The 21,599-nt window shown below is 44.4% G+C and overlaps 1 protein-coding gene across 1 annotated transcript in view; it reads right to left on the bottom strand.

Moving 5' to 3' along the window:
• Positions 1–9,016: 9,016 nt before the first annotated feature.
• The window catches only part of LOC143933609 (free fatty acid receptor 2-like), a 64,919-nt gene continuing 52,336 nt past the window's right edge, over positions 9,017–21,599 (bottom strand). Inside the window, exon 2 of the mRNA XM_077456556.1 lies at positions 9,017–10,601. Coding sequence (XP_077312682.1) covers positions 9,617–10,585 — 969 coding nt within the window. The 5' untranslated portion in view covers positions 10,586–10,601 and the 3' untranslated portion in view covers positions 9,017–9,616. The remainder of the gene's footprint in view (positions 10,602–21,599) is intronic.

Below are 21,599 nucleotides of genomic sequence, written 5' to 3'. Positions count from 1 at the left end.
CCAACATGTCACGCTTCAAAATTGCGCCCGCTCGTTGAATGGCGACAAACTTTTACCCTTAAAAAAATCTTCATAGGTGACATTAAAAACGTTCTAAAGGTTGCATGTTTTGAGTTACAGAGGAGGTCTAGAGCTAGAATTATTGCTCTCGCTCTACAGATCGCGGCGATACCTCACGTGTGTGGTTTGAACACCGCTTTTATATGCGAGCGCTACTCACGTATGCGGTCGCTTCTGCACACGAGCTTGGCGGGACGGGGCGTGTTTAAAATGTTTTTTTTCCTTATTTATTTTACCTTTGCTCAAGCTGTCTTGCCTACACATATGGTCACACCAAATTCCGACCGTCAAGAACGCAGTGACGTACGACAGTACTAGAAAAAGGAAGTTCAATACCCAGTAGCCAATAGCTTCCGTCTCGTAGTCGAATCTGAGCATGTGTGAGTTTTTGCGTGTCGGAATTGCATACACACGATCGGAATTTCCGATAGAAAGTTTTTCCGTCGGGAAAATTGAGAACATGCTCTCAAATTTTTGCTGGCGGGAATTCGGCCAGCTAAATTCCGATGGATACATACACAGGGTCACATTTTACTATGAAAAGCTCTCATCGGTCTTTTGCTGGCCGAAATTCCTATCATGTGTACACGGCATAAGAGCGCCAAGGATGTGGAATTCCCTTCCACAGGTGGTGGTCGCAGTGGGTGGCATTGATAGTTTCAAGAAACTATTAGCCCTTGTACACACGGTCGGAGATTCCGTCGGAATGTTTCCTATCGGACCGTTTTGTCGGATATTCCGACTGTGTGTGGTCTGCATCGGACTGTTTCCGTCAGAATATCCGACAGACCAATTTTTCCAACTTGCCGGTAAAATTTTCCAACAAAATTCTTCTATCGGACATACTCCGATCTTGTGTAGCCTACTCCGACGGACAAAGTGCCACGCATGCTCCGATCAAATTCCTAGACCAAAGCTATTGGCTACTAGCCTGAACGTAGTCCCGTCGTAACGAAATCACGTCATCACGTTATGTACAATCGGATTTTCAGACAACTTAGTCCGACCGTGTGTATGCAACATCACTTCCGGACCTCTTCTGGAATTAATCAGTCGGAATTACTCCGACAGATTTGGTTGTCGGAATCTCCGACCGTGTGTACAAGGGCTAAGATAAGCACCTGAATGACCACAACATACAGATATATACAATGTTAACCCTTGTACACACGGTCGGACATTCCGATGGAAAATGTCCGATCGGACCGTGTTGTCGGATAATCCGACCGTGTGTGGGCTCCATCGGACTGTTTCCGTCGGAATATCCAATGGACCAAGTTTTCCAGCTTGGCTATAAAATTTTCCGACAACATGATCCGATCGGACTTCTTCCAATCATGTGTAGAGAATTTCCGATCGGACAAAGTGCCACGCATGCTCAGATCAAATTCCTACACCAAAGCTATTGGCTACTAGCGTGAACGTAGTCCCGACCTAACGAAATAACGTCATCACGTTCTGAACGATTGGTTTTTCCGACAACTTTGTCCGACCGTGTGTATGCAACAGTTTCGGACAAAATCCGTCTGAAAAAATCAGACGGATTTGGTTGTCGGAATGTCCGACTGTGTGTACAAGGGCTAATACTGACATATAATCACACACATGGGTTGGTCTTGATGGACTTGTGTCTTTTTTTCAACCTCACCTACTATGTAACAACAAGAAAAGTCAACATCGCTTTTTGGGACTGGATCCTGCCACTAGGTTGGTGTCTGAGTTGAATATCCTCTCCTCGTGGTTAGGTGTCTTTTTTCGACCTCGACCTCTCGTATTACTTTATATACTATTATTAGATATAATAGAGCCTAAATAGCTGTATGTCTGGAGACGCCTTTCCATTATTTTCCTATTTTGGAGGAATGTCATAAAAATTGGGCAGATTTTGATGTACGCTATAAAGATAATATGTCATAAATCCCTCTGCGGTTCTTTGTTCTTGTCAGATGTCCAATGCCGATTAAGACTGGGAACGCTCGTCTTAAAACCTTATAACTGAATCAAAACTCAGAATTGAAAATCAAATTTTTAGTCTCTCGCTTTAGGATTCCTAGCTGTTCTCTTTTGATTTTATTTTTTTTTTCCAAAAATAACCCGATGCCGGTTGAGATAAACCATTTTATTCTGTAGCGTCGCGTTAAAAGCCAATCAGGAAAGAGATACCAAGCAAATGTGCCTGTACTGGCCGGGTAATTTGATTATTTTGTGCTTTACCTGTTTTGGAGATGCGTGACAGATGAGCTGTTTAAGACGAGGGTATCATTATGGAAGCCATTTCTGCTCTAACCCAAGAACGTGTCTTATAAGGTTAAGGCTTTATTGATCGTTAACCAGAACATCAACCCAATATAATTGGCGGAGTGACATTGACTCGATATACAAGCCTTGTTAGAAATACGTCTGTGAATGTTCTCATTCATCCAAGTCATAGTATGGCTAATATTAGTCATGGTCAAATGGACTTGTTCTAGATTGTTGAAGAGGTTCTTTTGCTAATCCAGGGGACTTCTTGTTTCTAATGAGTGTTAAGAACAGTCCAAAGAGTTAAAGCCTCAATGGTAACTCAATCACCTTAATCCAATCATTGTAGGGTCATGTCATGTGTCAAGGCAGATGTTGATTTCTAAGAACCTGATAGGAGGTGTGAAAGTTTGTTAAGCAACACCAATTCTATTTCCATAATTCATGGCTTCGCCTGATATAGGAGGGCAAACTCTGCAGGTTGGACTCAACAACCTTCCTACACATTAAAAAGACGGGACATTCCTTTAAGGATAGTGAGGTGCACTAACGTCAAACCGGGGTGATGATCCCTGAAGAAAGAAGGAGGCTTTGACACTATCCTGCGCTCACACAAAATGCTTCTTCAACATCTATATTGACCGTTAACCAGAACATCAACCCAATATAATTGGCAGTGAGACACTGACTCAATATACAAGCCTTGTTAGAGATATGTCTGTGAATGTTCTCATTTATTAAAGTCATAGTATAGCTAATATTAGTTAATCATGGTCAATTGAACTTGTTCTGGATTGTTGAGGTGGTTTTAATGCTAATCCAAGGGACATCCTTGGTTTTAATGAGTGTCAGGAACATCCCCAAGAGGTAAAGCCTCAAAGGTAACTCAATCACCTTATTTAAATCATTGTAGGGTCATGTAATGTGTCAAGACAGATGTTGATTTCCAAAAACGTGACATGACATGTGAAAATTTGTTAAGCAAAACAAATTCTATTTCCATAATTCATGGCTTTGACCAATATAGGGGGCAAACTCTGCAGGTTGGACTTAACAACCTTCCTACACATTAAAAAAATGGGTCGTTTGCGGCCTTTTACACTGATCTCTACAACAAGCAGGACATACCCCACAATCCACCAGCCCCCGCATTGACTGATCGCATCACTAGGTACTTAGAAAACGTGACACTGCCCAGACTGTCAGACACAGACCTTCAAGACCTTAACGCCCTAATTACGGATGAGGAACTCTCAGCGACTGTGAAAGCACTGCCAGCCCATAAATCTCCAGGGCCAGACGGGTTCCCGTACGAGTATTATAAGACATTTCTACCTATTCTGAGCCCCCACATGACCAAACTGTTTAACTCCTTTCTCCAACGGTCTCCGGTCCCCACTGAAATGCTGGCCTCCTTTATATCCGTCATCCCGAAACCAGACAAAGACCCGACTCTCTGTGCCAGCTATAGGCCTATTGCTCTGTTAAATTCAGATTTAAAAATTTTCACAAAAATTCTGGCGAACCGCCTCAATGCCATTCTTCCTGCTTTGATCCATAAGGACCAGGTAGGCTTTGTACCTTACAGACAGGCGGGCGATAACACCAGGAAAATTATTGACCTTATCGACGTAGCCAACAAGACCACTCTCCCCTCCCTGGTCCTGAGTCTAGACGCAGAAAAGGCATTTGACCGCCTGAGCTGGCCATTCATGACGGCAACTTTACGCCACACGGGCTTTCGAGGTCCTTTCCTACACGCAATACAACATCTCTACACCACTCCCACCTCGCAAGTTAAAACCCCGTATGCAACGTCTCCAGTCTTCTCTATCGCCAATGGCACCCGCCAGGGCTGTCCGCTATCTCCTTTGCTGTTTGCACTCTGTGTAGAGCCCCTGGCGGAGGCCATTAGAAGCAATCCGGACGTAAGGGGAATTTTGGTTCGGGACAGGGAATTTAAAATATCTCTATTCGCGGATGATGTCATTCTTACCCTAACCCAGCCTAGGACGTCTTTGCCCAACCTGCATGCGGAACTGCGACGATACGGGGAGATCTCGGGTTATAAAATTAATGCCTCCAAGTCGGTGGCCCTCCCGATCCATATACCACTGGCGGAGGAAACCCACCTTCGCTCTGTGTTTCCCTACAGGTGGGAGAACTCCTCCCTTAAATATTTGGGGGTTTTCATCACCCCATCCTTCCATACTTTGTATCAGGCCAACTTCCCCCCCCCTTTACCGGGGGATTAGGGAACTTATCCATAAATGGAAGGCACACCAACTATCGCTCATAGGGCGGCTCGCGTCCATCAAAATGGTAATTCTCCCCAAACTCCTTTACTTATTCCAGACGCTTCCGGTCCAGATCCCCTACGCGCACCTCCGTTTGCTCCAGAAGGACTTGCTGAAGTTCCTGTGGACCTATAAAAAACATCGGGTTCCTGCCTCCGTTATGACTGCTCTGCGCTCGGACGGCGGCCTGGCGTTCCCCGACTTGGTTAGGTACTATCAAGCGGCGCAGCTCCGGGCCATAGTCTCCTGGTTCCCACAACGGTCGTACAACAAGTGGTCGGAGAATGAGAAGCTATGGCTAGCCCCGGTGCACCCGAACAGCCTGCTCTGGGGAGCGGACGTACAGATTGATACGAACCGGCTATTAGGGCCGAAGGTCCAGCTCACCCAGCTCTGGGGGAAACTCTCCCGGGAGCACAGGCTCCACTCGGAGGCATCCGTGCTGACCTCGTTTCTTTGTAACCCTAAACTCCCGGACAGCCTAACCCACCAGATGTCATGGCCCTGGGCATCCCGAGGATTATTTCACTTGGGACATCTAGTAGACCCCCAGATCGAGAAAACTGCTGTCTTTCTCGGAGCTGCAGACTAAACACGACCTCCCCCGACAGGCCTTCTACAGTTATCTTCAGATCAGACATTTTGCGCAAACCATAGCCCCGAGGCTCCAATTCTCCCCACCCTCCCCGTTCGAACTGATTATACTTGAGGGACGGAACCGCAGGGGAATGATATCAGACCTCTACCGCATCCTTAACTCGCACCACTTTCACACAAGGGGCAAGCACAAGTATATGTTGAGATGGGAAAGGGAGTTGGGTGAGGAACTTCCGCTGGAAGCCTGGCAGGGGGTGTGGAGGCAGGCAGCTAAGTCCTCTCTATGTACCCTTTACAAGGAGAATTTCTATAAAATTCTCTACCACTGGTACCAGACCCCAGCGGTACTCCACAAAATTTATCCCTCCGCCTCTGATCGCTGCTGGCGCTGCCTGAAGGACAGGGGCACCCTGTTCCATATATACTGGACTTGCCCTTTGATAGCCCCTTTCTGGAAATCCATCCAACAGCTCCTTACCCGGGTATTTGAGGTCTCTGTCCCGTTCATACCCAAGTTCTTCCTCTTTGGCTTATCCCAACCAAAGATGTCTAAGCCATCTAGGAAGCTTCTACGACATATCCTCACAGCAGCTCGTTGCCTAATAGCTCTCAACTGGAAGAGCCGACTGGCCCCCTCTATGGAAGCCCTTTATTCCAGGATAAAGGACGTAGAACTTATGGAGAAACTGACTGCCAGAATACGGGACAGGCTGGAGGAATTTGACCAAGTCTGGGAGAGATGGCGGCTGCGGGAGGACTAGGGGCGACCTGGATGGGGTATGGCGACTTGGATCTCTGGCACTTTCTTCTCTTCTTCTTTTCTGTCTTTTCCCTTTTCACCTCCCCTGTTTTTATAGCGGACTTAGTCTGTTACAAGTTCAGTGTTTTGCATAGGTCGCAGGGCAGCGCATACTGGGCCGTGGGGGTCGTGGGAGGGGCAGCTGACTTTTGGTGTCCCCTGCCCCCCAGCACCCCACTGCCCAAGCTACTGATATCTACTGCACACGCCTGTAATATGACACTGCATATCACATGTCTATTCTTATTCTTGCAAAGCTATGTAGTTACTCGCCTACTGCTGTACTTCTGTACTGTTTGTGTTCCTATGCAACCGCTGGAAATTAATAAAACGTTATTTGATTAAAAAAAAACGGGTCATTCCTTTAAGGATAGTAAGGTGCACTTATGTCAAACCGGGATGATGATCCCTGAAGAAAGATGGAGGCTTTGACACTATCCTGCGCTCACACAAAATCCTTCTTCAACATCTATATTGACCATTAACCAGAACATCAACCCAATATAATTGGCGGTGAGACACTGACTCAATATACAAGCCTTGTTAGAGATATGTCGGTGAATGTTCTCATTTATCAAAGTCATAGTATAGCTAATATTAATTAATCATAGTCAATTGATCTTGTTCTGGATTGTTGAGGAGGTTTTATTGCTAATCCAAGGGACTTCCTTGGTTCTAATGATTGTCAGGAACATCCCCAAGAGCTAAAGCAGCAAAGGTAACTCGATCACTTTATTCAAATCATTGTAGTGCAGTGGTCATCAACCCTGTCCTCAGGGCCCACTAACAGGCCAGGTTTGCAAGATAATTGAAATACATCACAGGTGATATAATTTGCTGCTCAGTGATTGCAGTATTCTAGTCTGCATCTCCCCAAGGTAATACATAAAAACTGGCCTGTTAATGGGCCCTGAGGACAGGGTTGATGACCACTGATGTAATGTGTCAAGACAGATGTTGATTTCCAAGAACGTGACATGAGATGTGAAAGTTTGTTAAGCAAAACCAATTCTATTTCCATAATTCGTGGCTTGGACCAATATAGGGGGGCAAACTCTGCAGGTTGGACTCAACAACCTTCCTACACATTAAAAAGAAGAGATATTACTTTAAGCATAGTGAGGTGCACTTAGTGAACTTAAAAGCACAACTGGTTCACAAGAGGCATAAATGCAGTGATTTTTACATCAAACTGGGATGACAATCCCTGAAGAAAGATGGAGGCTTTGACACTATCCTGCGCTCACACAAAATGCTTCTTCAACATCTATATTGACTGTTAACCAGAACATCAACCCAATATAATTGGTGGTGAGACACTGACTCAATATACTAGCCTTGTTAGAGATATGTCTGTGAATGTTCTCATTTATCAAAGTCATAGTATAACTAATATTAGTTAATTATGATCAATTTAACTTCTTTTGAATTGTTGAGAAGGTTTTATTGCTAATCTAAGGGACTTTCTCGTTTCTAATGAGTGTCAGGATCATTCCCAAGATTTAAAGCCTCAAAGGTAATTCAATCACCTTGAGCCCTTGTACACACGGTTGGACATTTCGACAACAAAATCCATTGGATTTTGCCCGAATCTGGTGTTGCATACATACGGTCGGACAAAGTTGTCGGAAAATCCGATCGTACGTAACGTGATGGCGTTATTTCGTTACGACGGGACTACGTTCAGACTAGTAGCCAATAGCTTTGGTCTAGGAATTTGATCTGAGCATGCGTGGCACTTTGTCCGATCGGAATTCTCTACACACAATTGGACAAAGTCCGATCGGATCATGTTGTCGGAAAGTTTTATAGCCCTGCTCTAAAACTTTGTCCGTCGGATATTCCAACAGAAACAGTCTGATGGAGCCCACACACACAGTCGGATTATCCGACAACACGGTCCGATCGCGTGTACAAGGGCTAATACAATCATTGTAGGGTCATGTACTGTAAACTGTGAAGGCAGACGTTGATATCCAAGAATGTGACGGAAGGTGTGAACTTTGTGAAGCCACCCTGTTCTATTTCCAAAATTCATGGCTTGGCCCAATATAGGAGGTCAAACTCTGCAGGTTGGACTCAGCAGTCACCCTGCATATTAGGTAGAAAGGACATTAAGGATTGTGAGGTGCACTTAGGCCTGGTTCACACCTATGCATTTTTTAGTGTGTTTTCAGTTTTGCAGAAACACACTACAGTCCATTTAACATGGTTTCCTATGGAAGTAGTTCACATCTGTGCATTTTATGGAAAGGGCCAGAGACTTTTTTCTGTTTTTTGGTTCTATAGACTTCAATGGATGGAAAGCATGTTTTGAAAAATGCTAAATGCACCTGCAATATGCAAATGGCAACCTGCATAAGTGTGAATCAGGCCTTAGTGGACCTAAGATGACAGCTGGACCATAAGAGGCATAAAAGCAGCTGTTTACATCAAATTGGGATGACCACCCATGAAGAAAGATGGGGGCTTTGACACTATCTTTCGCTCACACAAAATGCTTCTTTAACATTTAATCTGACTGTTAACAAGAACATCAACCCAATATAATTGGTGGTGTGACACTGACTCAATATACAAGCCTTGTTGTGTGTATGTCTGTAAAGGTTTGCATTCATCCTAGTCATAGTATTGCTAATAGTAATTAGCCATGGTCAACTGGTCTTGTTCTGGATTGTTGAAGACGTGCTGCTAACCCAAGGGCCATCCTTGGATCTAATGAATATCAGGAACATCCTCGAGAATTAAAGCCTCATGGGTAACTCAGTCACGTTAATCCAATCATTGTAGGGTCATGTAATGTGTCAAGGCAAATGTTGATTTCCAAGAACATGATAGGAGGTGTGAAAGTTTTTTAAGGCCCCCCACTCTGTTTCCATAATTCGTGGCTTGGCCCATATAGGAGGGAAACCTTTGCAGGTTGGACTCAACAATCTTCCAACATCTTAAGAAGAAGAGACGTTCCTATAAGGATAGTGAGGTGCACAATTTGGACATGAATAAGAAATGGATGGAAAAAAAAGACGAAAACAAGTAATTTAATAAACAATGCAATTATTTATGATACACTATGCTTTCTCAAAATGAATGCCATTTAATTAGGGTTTACATCCACTATAAGGTAGTTACGAACACAAAAGAAAAACTACAATTTAAAATTCTGGCAGTTGTTTCCTTAGTTACATAACCATATTTTTTTTTTTTAGAGCACCAACATATATATAGTCCTTTCCCTAGGACAGTTTACTGTCACTGCCACAATCACACATACTCCAGGGCCACTGAGTTTAGAAGATAATAAATCCACTTGACTTTTTGTCTTGTTGAGGGAACCCAAAAACACCCAGGTGAAAACTCACACAGAGAAAATTCCAACATACCAACTTGTACAGACGTTTTTTGGCCACAGCTAAATACGAGGCTAATAACCCATGACGTGCCCTGCCATGCCCATTTGAAAATGTGCATGACCCAAGAAGAAGTTAACCATGTTCCTAGACAGTTTAGGAGCCACCACTTCCAATGGCTATAGGCGATGTAAACATAACAGTGTTACAATGTAACTCTCTGAAAGGTAGATCAATGCATGTCAGCATCACTAAACAAATAAATAAGTTAAAGGTTAATCTTTGGAACTATATATCTGGCTTTCAGAAATTTGTGGTTTTCCCATTTTAATGCTCTGCTGGTTCGTGATTTTATGTGGAGCTGGTCTAGGGTGGCAAATGTTTAGTTTAATCAAGCAGCACTTGCATGAGTTCTGGACAGCAGTGGAGGAGAAGTAGAAGATGACGGGGTCCAAGCTAGCATTAAACGTGCTCAGAAGCAAGGCCTTCTCTCTCCACTTGAGGTTCTTCTTCTGAAAAAATCCAACCACATGAGAGACGTTGTAGGGGGCAAAACACACAGCAAACACACTCAGGGTGGTAAGGACCAACCCAATGGCTCGTTGCTTCTTCTCACGGTGGATGTGCGTTGAAGATATGAGGATCTTGATGAAACTTCCGTAACAGAAACAGGTGATAAGGAAAGGCAAGCAGAACAAGAGGAGTCCCAACTCGAGGCGGAATGGGAGCAGGACTTCCATCTGCTCTTGCGTGAAGTTGTCATAGCAGATGAGTCTGTTGCTGGCATTGGAAGTCTGGTGGTACTCAGTGACATAGACGATGCTACAATGAGCAAAAGAGCAGATCCACAGAAAACCACTGACTGCGGCCGCATAGCTAGGCTTGCGGTAGAGTTTGTACTTGAGGGGAAAGGCTACACCAAGGTACCGTTCTACACTGACAGCTGTGAGGAACAAGGTGCTGGAGTAGATGGTGCTGAAATAGAAAAGTCCACTGAGTGGACAGAGGAATGATGGCATTGTCCATTGGCCTTGTAAGATTTCTGTTACCTTGAAAGGCAAGAAAACCAAGAATGACAGGTCTGATATAGTCAGGTTGAAGAGAAGGATTGCGTTTGGCGTGGCCTTAACACGCAGTTTACGAATGAAGGCATGAAGTGCAAGAAGGTTGGCTGGAAAGCCTGTCAGAAGAGTTATAATATATATAGCTAGGTATAAATATTTCTCTTCCGGTGATGGTGCCATCGTGTCTTCATGTCCTCTAGGGATAAAAACAGACAGTAAATTAGATTAGCTAAGTTCAAACACATGTTGTCAAAGTTATTTAAAGTATGGCCCAAGATGCCCACCAATTTTTTTTTTCACAGTAGCCTAAAAACCAAGTTCCCACCATAGCCATTATATAAAAAATAAGCACTTATGCCAATCTACCACCTACTGTGCAGCAACTATCTCAAATCAGTGAACTTAATTGCAAACAACACAAAATATTTTCATGCTAGACAGCAGCACTTGCAGAAATAAACATAATTAATACTAATTAATGTGAAATATAAATTGAGTGTTCAATGCAGTATTTTAATAAGTACAAAGTAATATATTTAAAAATGTTATAAACGACAGTGCCCATCCTTGTAAAAGTGAAAAAGATGCTGGTGTCTTGATACCATAAAAATGCCCCCGGTAATGTCAAGTCACCATGTGCTCAAATAACAAAAACGTACTCACCAGATTGCGTTGACCTCTGTTATACATATTCCAGAAGGTAGTATTGGGGGCATTAGTGGTAGGTTGACCAAAGCACATAAACCCAAGGTAAGTATAGTAGCAAGTCCTAGTTGCAATCTGGGAACACCCAATAAGAGGATAATATGTGACCGGTCCAAACTACGTGGCATGTTCACCAATGCCAGGAGCCTGGCGGACAAGATGGGTGAACTAGGGATACTGTTGTACGAGGAGAATTTTGTGGGAATTTCAGAGATCTGGTTCAACAGCTCTCATGATTAGCTGGCAACCATTCAAGGGTATACCCTTTATCACTAGGATAGGGAGGGTAAAAAAGGGTGAGGGGTATGCCTATAAATCAAGAATAATGTACAAGTGAATGTGAGAGATGGCATCACTAAGGGAGCTAGGGAGGAGATGGAATCCTTATGGGTAGAGCTCCAAAGGGATGAAGCTAAGGGGAAAATAATACTGGGAGTATGCTATAGGCCCCCTAACTTGAGGGAGGAAGGGGAGACAGATCTCAAATAACAATTTGAATTAGCAGCAAGGATGGGAAGTGTTATCATAATGGAGGATTTTAACTATCCAGACATAGACTGGGTGGAGGGAACTGCACATTCATCTAAGGCTCGCCAGTTCCTAAACATCTTGCAGGACAATTTTATGGGTCAGATGGTAGACCCACCAACTAGAAATAAAGCATTACTGGATCTACTGATTACCAACAATACAGACCTGATCACGGATGTGAAAATATGGGGCAATTTAGGTAACAGCAATCACAGGTCAATTGGCTTCAGTATAAATCACACAAATAGGAAACATACGGGGAATACAAAGACACTGAATTTCAAAAGAGCCAACTTCCCTAAACTACGAGCCTTGCTAGAAGGCATAAATTGGGATAAAATCTTAAGAACAAAGAATACGGAATGCAATCTATACACTGGGGGGAGAACCTCTGGGGGAATCTAGGATGGAAAAGGATGTGGGGGTCCTAGTAGATGATAGGCTCAGCAATGGCATGCAATACCAAACTGCTGCTAATAAAGCAAACAGAATATTTGCATTAAAAAGGGGATCAACTCCAGAGATAAAACAATAATTCTCCCGATCTACAAGACTCTGGTCCGGCCACACCTGGAGTATGCTGTCCAGTTCTGTGCACCAGTCCTCAGGAAGGATGTACTGGAAAGAAGTACAAAGAAGGGCAACAAAGGTAATAAAGGGTCTGGAGGATATTAGTTATGAGGAAAGGTTGCGAGCACTGAACTTATTCTCTCTGGAGAAGAGACGCTTGAGAGGGGGATATGATTTAAATTTATAAATACCGTACCGATGACCCCACAATAGGGATAAAACTTTTTCGCAGAAGGGAGTTTAACAAGACTCGCGGCCACTCATTAAAATGAGAAGAAAATAAGTTTAACCCAAAACTACGTAGAAGGTTCTTTACTGTAAGAGCGGAAAGGATGTGAAATTCCCTTCCACAGGCGGTGGTCTCAGCGGGGGGCATCGATCGTTTCAAGAAACTATTAGATAAGCACCTGAATGACCACAACATACAGGGATATACAATGTAATACTGACATATAATCAGACATGGGGTGGACTTGTATCTTTTTTCAACCTCACCTATTATGTAACTATGTAACTATCCTCTCCTCGTGGGTTAGGTGGATCAGTGGTTCAATGGTTCAGAATCTGAGCCTCAGATGATAGAGATCCAAAATCAGAAAGAAAAGAGAAGAGGGATCCTCTCATAGTGTAAAAATGCTTATTTATTGATAAAAAAACATTCACTCCCAAAGCAAACACTTAAAAACATACAAAATATGTGTGCCCAATATGTCCTGTCCTTCTCTCTTCTTTCAACATTTTTTGATCTCTGTCATCTGAGCCATTGGACCACTAATCCACCTAACCACGAGGGGAGGATATTTAGCCCAGGCACCAACCTAGTGGCATAATCTGTTTATTTGCTACCATTGCCTAGCTTCCTTTGGTTCCTAAGGAAGCCCATAGCTGAGTCCTTTGTTTTTTTCTTCATTCAACCAGTGGGTCGAAGAAGAAAAAAAATGACTAGATTAGCCAAACTTTACATTCAAGGTGGATGGGGGAATCCTCTCAGCTGAGCTATTGTATTCCGACAGTGGGGAGATATCCCTGCCATAATAATATATGGATCAACGCTTTTCGAGCGAGAAAAATCTGACTGGGTGGTTGTACAGAAGTTGATTGAATTCTATACAACCTCCCTGCCCATACACGGATAGAAATTTGTCCGGTACCTGCTGAATGGGACGAATTTTGATCATTTGTAGTTGGCTTAAGTCTACATGGCTTTAACCACCACAAGGAAATGATCAGTTTATCACCTGCAGTAATAAGTGTTCATGGACAGTAATGAACATTTGCCGTGGACACCAAGGATTGGATCAGGTGACTTCCCATCCTGTTCTTGGACAATCAATATCTACCTTGATATATCCCATATTGATTGGATGAAGGAGTCAATACTACCTCTGTGGATATAAATGTTGGGGTATATTCCCAACGCTCATTAGAACTGAAGATGAGGTTTGGAGGAGTTACGAAACGTCTTCAACATGACAGAACAAGTTCTGTTGATTGTGACTAACTATAGTAGTCCTGTTCTTGGACAATCAACATGTGGCTTGATATATGAGGGGATTGGATTAAGGTATCAGAGTTACCTATGTGGATATAAATGTTGGGGTATATTCCCGACACTCAGTAGAACTAAAAATGTGGCTTGGAGAAGTTATGAAATGTCTTCAACATGACAGCCCTGTTGATTGTGACTTGATATATGCCTTGGAGATTAGATTAAGGTATAAGCCCTTGTACACACGGTCCGACATTCCGACAGAAAATGTCCGATCGGAGCGTGTTGTCGGATAATCCGATCATGTGTGGGCTCCATCAGACTTTTTCCGTTGGAATGTCCGACCAACAAAGTTTGAGAGCTGGATATAAAATTTTCCGACAACATGATCTGATCGGACTTTGTCTGATCAATTGTAGAGAATTCCGATCGGACAAAGTGCCACGCATGCTCAGATCAAATTACAAGACCAAAGCTATTGGCTACTAGCCTGAACGTAGTGCCCGTTGTAACGAACAAACGTCATCACTTTCTGAACGATCTGATTTTCCGACAACTTTGTCCGACCGTGTGTATGCAACACCAGTTTCGGACAAAATCCGTCTGAAAAAATCTGATGGATTTTGTGGTCGGAATGTCCGACCGTGTGTACAGGGGCTTAGAGTTACCTATGTGGAAATAAATGTTGGGGTTCCAAAGACTCAATAGAACTGTAGAAGTGATTTGAAGAAGCTAGAAACCTGATGCTGCATACACACGACCGGACTTTCCGGCAGAAAAGGTCCGACGGTCTCCCCGACGGACTTTCGACAGACTTCCGACCGAACGCACTTGCCCCCACACGAACGGACCAAAGTCCCGTAGTTTTGAATGTGACGAGGTATGATGGGACTAGAAAAGGAAGTTCAGTAGCCAATGGCTGCCCTTGCGTTGTATTTGGTCCGTCGGACCAGCATACAGACGAACGGTTTTCCCGATAGAAATTGATTCTGTCTGACAGATTTGAAACATGTTCTATTTCTAGGTCCGTCTGAATTTTTGAAGAAAAACGTCTGATGAAGCCCACACACGATCGTAATATCGGACGGAATGATTCCGTCGGACCTCTTCTGCTGGAAAGTTCGGTCGTGTGTACGCGGCATTACAGAACCAGTTAACTTAAATTAACTACTAGTAGATATACTAACAAATTGGGAATATGTGGGAGGAAATATGAATCAGAACAGTGGAATTGGATAAGGTACAAGCAGTTATTTTCTTATGAGACGTGTGCTCTTAAATACTAGCTCGTCAACTTTGCTGTAGGTTTATATAACTTGATCATTTTTGATGTACTGTTTTGAAAATATTTTTGGAACCGTCAAGGATCTTCACAAGTTTCGTGGCTTCCTTCCTCAGAATATACAAGATTTGCTCAAAGGGAAGCCACTCAAGTAGGAAAGGATGTTCGTGTTATGTATGTAGCCACCAAGCCAATGACTTGTGACACCACTTATTAGAAATTCTTACACAACCTTCCTTTAATAAAGTGCACCTCCATCTAGTGGTTCCTCCTCAGCGATGGCCATTTTCTATACAGTCCAATTCTTATGAAAATGTTTCCCTGAAACCAGGTTTGGAGATGATGCTACAGTATGTGCGTGGCTGACATTCTGATCCTCTGGTTCCTCTACTCCTCGTTGACCTGGAAGAATTCAATTGGGGAAGTCAGGACCCCAATGCTAAATATTTGTTCTGGGTCAGTGACCCCTTAAGTCAGGGTTTCTCAAACAGGGTTCCGTGTAACCCTTGGGTTCCTCTAGACGTTGCTAGGGGTTCCCTGAGCAATGGTCAATTTCTGCCTCTCAGGTAAGTTCTTAAGGACACCATTGATCTTTTTAGTTATCTGTAAGGGGGTAATTCTTCCCAATAACCACAAGTGTAAGAAGCATCCTTTGCATTGACCATCACACTAATGTATGATGAGTTGTAGATTCTCCATTTTTAGCAGGGGGTTCCCCAGGACCGGGGAATTATTTCCAGGGTTCCTCTGTGTTGAAAAGGTTAAGAAAGGCTGCCTTAAGTAGTGAATTTGTTGAATCACCATGACAGGATGGAAACATGTCAGAAATAGCAGCATAGGTACAGTATGTCTCCATTCTGCTGGTGGCCTGGAATAAACATGGAGGTTAAAGATTTCAACATTGGTTGCTTGGTTATTTTTTTAGGATTTTCGATTTTTTTTTTCACATTTTGTTTAGTTTTTTAATTTTTCTTTATTTTTACTGCCCTTTTGGGGGCCTTTGGTGAAATATGGGTCTTAACCCGACACATGACAGGGGGTGGCACAGTAGTGTAGTGGTTAGCATCTCGCCTAGCAGTAAGAAGGAAGAAGGGGCACAGGTTCATATCCCAACCACAACACTACCTGCCTGGAGTTTGCATGTTCTCCCTGTACTTGCGTGGGTTGCCTCCGGGTACCCTGGCTTCCGCCCACACCCCAAAGACATGCAGGTAGGTTAATTGGCTTCTGTCCAAAATTGGCCCTAGTATATGAATGTGGACCTTGGATTGTGGGCTCCTTGATGGCAGGGACCAATGTGAGTGTGCAATGTACAGGGATAGGGGTAATTGTAGACACTCACTCAGGTTGAACTGGATGGACTGGTGTCTTTATTCAACCTTACTAATTATGAAACATGATGTCTCACATTTGAGACAGAGAAATGGACGGAGGACACAGATTCATCAGTCCCTTTCTCTGCAGCCTCAGCTGCACTGGACAGTGAATAAATGGGAAGTGCTCTGAGGTTGTTCATTCAGTTCACTATGCTTCAGTGATGAATGGACACAAGAGCAATCAGTACTGATCGCTTACTGTGTTCATTTAGGAAATGAAGGGGCCGGTAAATATGGTATATTTACCGGTCCCCTCCCCACTCTCCCTCCTGAAACCGATGCCCTGTGTGCCTGGAGAGGAGGGAAGTGCTTTGGGAAAGGGGGGCACACAGAGGGTCCCAGGCAGCATGCGGAAGGAGGTGCAGATTCAAGAACCGATCCCCCTGCAACGCAACTGGAGGGAGAAAGAAGAGCTGCGGGGAGGGATCCACAAGAGTCATAAGTATCAGCAGTAAGGCAGCAAAGCCAGTCCTCCTGCTCGTCAGATGCCTGTGCCTCCTTTTTGAACTGATTAGGCTCGGGCCCAGTACAGGAGGGTTGGCTGTACTGCCCTGGTGGCTACACATGTCTTCTCCATGTTACTGACTCCCTAAAGCTAGAAGATGAGCATGACAGAGAGCTAGCAAAGTTATCATTGCCAGTGCAGATACTTCTGCCAGAACAGGTCCCCTTTAATCTCATGGATCCCGGGTCAAACTTCTCAGAATGTTCACAGAAACAGCGGTAGCGAAAGCACACAATGAACTGAGCTGTGTAAACAAGGCTAAGTCCCGGGAGGCTCATTAGAATAAGTAATAAGCGGTCTCGGTGGAGATTCTCTTCCGCTGGATGATTCCGCTCTTTGTGTATTCGTCTGAAATCTGAATTGTGTCCTGGAATTCTACAATCTACAGTAGAAATGTCCCTTTGCTTACTCTGTGCTTTTACATTTGGAACGGTTGGCAGGCTCTTGTACGTATTTGTGCCAGTATTATATTCTGGAAACTTTATGTTGATTTTCTCTTTTCCGGTGAAGAGAACGCACACAGCTATTTTTGGGGCCACTTGTGTAATTTTGACAGTACTCACACCCTACAAAAGTAAATGACGGGACCTGAAACATGGTATCTAAGCCAGCCTTTCTCCGGCAGGGTTCCTTCAGAGGTTGCTAGGGGGTTCCTTGAGCGATGAGTTATTTCTGCCTCCCAGATACATAACCACCAACACCAATGACCTTTTCAGCTATCTGTGTGTTGGGGGGGGGGGGGTATTCTTTCCACTGATGTAATGGGGCCCTTCTGCCAATGACCACCACTGTAAAGGGGCCCTTCTGCTCTTCTGCCAATGATCACCAATGTAAAGGGGACATTTTTCCCACTGACCACCAGTGTAATGGGGCCCTTCTGCCAATGACCACCGTTGTAAGGGGGCCCTTATTCCATCGACATTAATGTCATTGGAGTCCTTTTGTCATTGACCACCATTGCAAGGGAGTCCTTCTGCCAATGGTCACCAATGTAGAGGGGCCTTTTGGCAATGACCACCATTGTAAGGGGGCCCTTCTTCCAGTGACATCCATTGTAAGAGAACATTCCTGCTAATGACCACCACGGTAAAGGGACCTTCCTTCCACTGACCTCCACTGTAAGGGGTCCCTTCTACCAATGATCACCAATGTAAGTGGGGCATTTTCCCACAGACCACCATTGTAATGGGGCCCGTCTGTTAAGGACCACCATTGTAATGGGGGCCCTTATGCCAGTGACATCGATGTAAGGGGTCCTTCTGTCATTGACCCCCACTGTAAAAGGGCCCTTCTGCCAATGACAACCATTGTAAGAGGGGGTCCTTCTGCCAATGACCACCATTGTTAGGGGGCCTTCTGTTAATGACTACTATTGCAAGAGGGCCTTCCTGCCAGTGATTACCACTGTAAGAGGACCTTCTGCCAATGATCAGCAATGTAAGGGGGGCATTTTTTCTCACTGACCACCAACGTAATGAGGCCCTTCTGCCAATGACTACCATTGCAAGGGGCCCTGATGCCATTGACATCAAAGTAAGGAGTCCTTCTGTCACTGAACACAATTGTGAGGGAACCCAACAGCAACCATTGTAGGAGGGGTCCTTCTGCCAATACCTACAGCTATAAGGGGACCCATCCGCCAGTGAACCCCAATGTGAGGGGCTCTGCTCCCCAATGACCACCGTTGTAAGGGGGCCAATGACAACCATTGTAAGGTGCCCCTTCAACCAATGCCCACCAATGTACCCCCATTGTAAGGGGGCCCTTCTGATAATGATCACCAATGCAAGGGGGGAAATTCTTTCACTGACCCCCAATGTAATGGGGCTCTTCTGCCAATGACCACCATTGTAAGGGGTCCTTATGCCATTGACATCAATGTACAGAGTCCTTCTGTCGTTGAACACCACTGTAAGTGAGTCCTTCTGCCAATGGCAACCATTGTAGAGGGGGGGTCCTTCTGCCCATACCGACAACTGTAAGGAGGCCCTTCTGATAGTGACACCCAATGAGAGGGGGTACCTTTCCCAATGACCACCATTGTATTCTTACAGGTCTTGCCCGTCCCCCAGCTTGTGATTGGACAGGGAAAGGAGAAGCGCACACTGGTAAGCTTGTCTCTCTGTCACTCTGCTCTCATTTCCTATCAGCCCACTCCTTGAAATGCAGCACTACTGATTAGATCCTTATGCTGCTTCTCCTTCTTTCAGTCCGAGCTCTGCTGTACAGAGACTGCAAGAGGCTGATACCAAGTCACATTCATGTACTTACACTGCTTGCATTTAAAACATACATTTGATGATGTATTAATAAGCAAAACGCTGCATACATTTGAGTCTTTTATATCAGCCTGAAGTTCATGTAAATCCAATCACTAAAATCTCATATAATGTATAAAATTATAAAGTCATTTTCAATATAAACAGCTTTTATAAAAATAACATCAGTTGATCCTGCCATGAAGGTCCTTATTCGGGCTCTTCCTGTTATAGAGTGACAACGCTTTGTCCCTTACTTTGAGGACAGTTATCGCTAGCTGCCATAACGCCGGTATCCTCGTGTTTGGCTGGTGGTCCGCTACAAGATAAAAATGGTCTTTGCTGGCGGATTGGCCACAAGATCACTTTTATCGGCGGCGGGAGAGGCCGCCCCTCCCGCCGCTTACCGGTGCCCTTCGCCGCTTACCGGAGCTGCCGGCAGCGGCCGGGGCGATCCGGTCCTCTCTGTGGCTGTGCATGGAGACGAGCGAGGGGAAGATGGCCTCCACCCATCTCCATGACACTGCAGGGCGGAAGCGACGTCAAAACGTCACTTCCCATAGCTCTTAAAGGGACATTTTTTTTAAATCATTTTTTTAAATGACGAGTTTTAAAAAAACAACATTTTTTTATTGCATTTTAGTGTAAATATGAGGTCTTTTTGACCCCAGATCTCATATTTAAGAGGCCCTGTCATTTTATTATAAGGGATGTTTACATTCCTTGTAATAGCAATAAAAGCGACACAATTTTTTATTTTTTTTAAAATAAGAGGTAAAATAAATAAGAAAAAAAAAATTTGTTAAAACACGCCCCGTCCCGCCGAACTGACCAGCCCCCATGGCGCGCCTGGACTGGGGTGCGGATCCACGCAATTCCTAGTCTCGGGGCTGGATAGCCCGAGGAAAAGCAACTGCAGGGGTAGGGCTGAATGGATATGAGGCCATAATAATTCAAAGGTGGTCCGGTGCCGTCTCATCTAAGGAGAGGCCCAGCAACTGGAGAAGCATCCAGGGGAGGACTCTTCAGGAGAAGGCCGTGCACAAGGCTGGTTTCTCAGAAGGAGCCTGGAGGCTCAGTTGAAGGACACTTTGTGGATCTATACTGATATGGTATCACCGGACCGGCTGAGAGATACTGGTACCGTATGATAGTTCTCTAAATTTGTCTACGTCCCTCAGTTACATCTAAGCCCACGTACACACGGTCGGAGATTTTGGCAACCAAATCCGTCGGATTTTGCCCGTCGGATTTAGTCCGACGGATTGTGTCCGAAACTGTTGCATACACACGGTCGGACTAAGTTGTCGAAAAATCCGATCATTCAGAACGTAATGACATAATTTCATTACGATGGGACTACATTCAGGCTAGTAGCCAATAGCTTTGATGTAGGAATTTGATCTGAGCATGCGTGGCACTTGGTCCGATCAAAATTCTCTACACATGATGGGAGTATGTCCGATCGAACCAGTTGGTCGGGAAATATTTCCAACATGTTGGAAAATTGGGTCCGACGGATATTCCGACGGAAACAGTCCGATGCATACCACACACAGTCGGATTATCCGACAACACGGTCCGATAGGACACATTCCGACGGATTCTCCGACCGTGTGTACAAGGGCTAAGTCTGTGGCAGAGACTTTGCTTTACTTAACACCCTACCGGCTGCTAGGCCTGGTGAGAGGAGGTCTATCTGGAGGTTGTGAGAATCCAGCTGTGAAACATTTATTCTCTGGATTTCTATAATGAGAGACTTCCTATTTTTTTTGCAGTTCCAAAAAAGTACCTGAACTTTCTTCCTAACCTTCTACCCTTCATTAAGAGACTGTGTTATCTTTTAAATAAATATCCCAAAAAGGAGGATCCAGTGTCAGTTTCTGCAGTTCTTTGGGCCATCTACTTCGGGAAACCCCTAGACCAGGGATGTGCAATTAGCGGACCTCCAGCTGTTGCAAAACTACAAGTCCCATCATGCCTCTGCCTCTGGGTATCATGCTTGTGGCTGTCAGAGTCTTGCTAGGCCTCATGGGACTTGTAGTTCTGCAACAGCTGGAGGTCCACTAATTGCATATCCCTGCCCTAGACGGAGGCGAGGTCAAGAAGGTAACGGTAAGCCCAACAAAACCAGCAGCTCATTCGGTGGTCAGTGCTACACTGGTTTGCCCATAAACAGGAAATTGTTGGAAAATGGCTACAAGGAGGCTGCAGCAGATTAGCAACATTGAGTTGTAACAGAAAAGAAAAAAAGGGGAAGCGGCATTTTATTTAGCCAATGCAAGTGGTTTATGATATACAAAGAAAGCAAACAAAATGTAATTCACTTTAAACACAAATGGTCTGGGATATGGTCTTATTTTGTGAATTCTCATTACATAAAATGAGAGGCCCCCCGTCTGTATACAGTGCAGTGTATATATATATTTATAAATGTTAGACTGAGCCTTTTGTCGCAGGAAACGATATAAAGCAGCA

This window comes from Lithobates pipiens, unplaced genomic scaffold, assembly GCF_037356315.1.
Source record: "Lithobates pipiens isolate NorthernLeopardFrog02 unplaced genomic scaffold, aLitPip1_a1.2 Scaffold_27, whole genome shotgun sequence".
Classification (NCBI taxonomy): Eukaryota; Metazoa; Chordata; class Amphibia; order Anura; family Ranidae; genus Lithobates; species Lithobates pipiens.
Note: the sequence above shows the minus strand (reverse complement) of the source record. Positions and strands in the feature narration are given on the sequence as shown.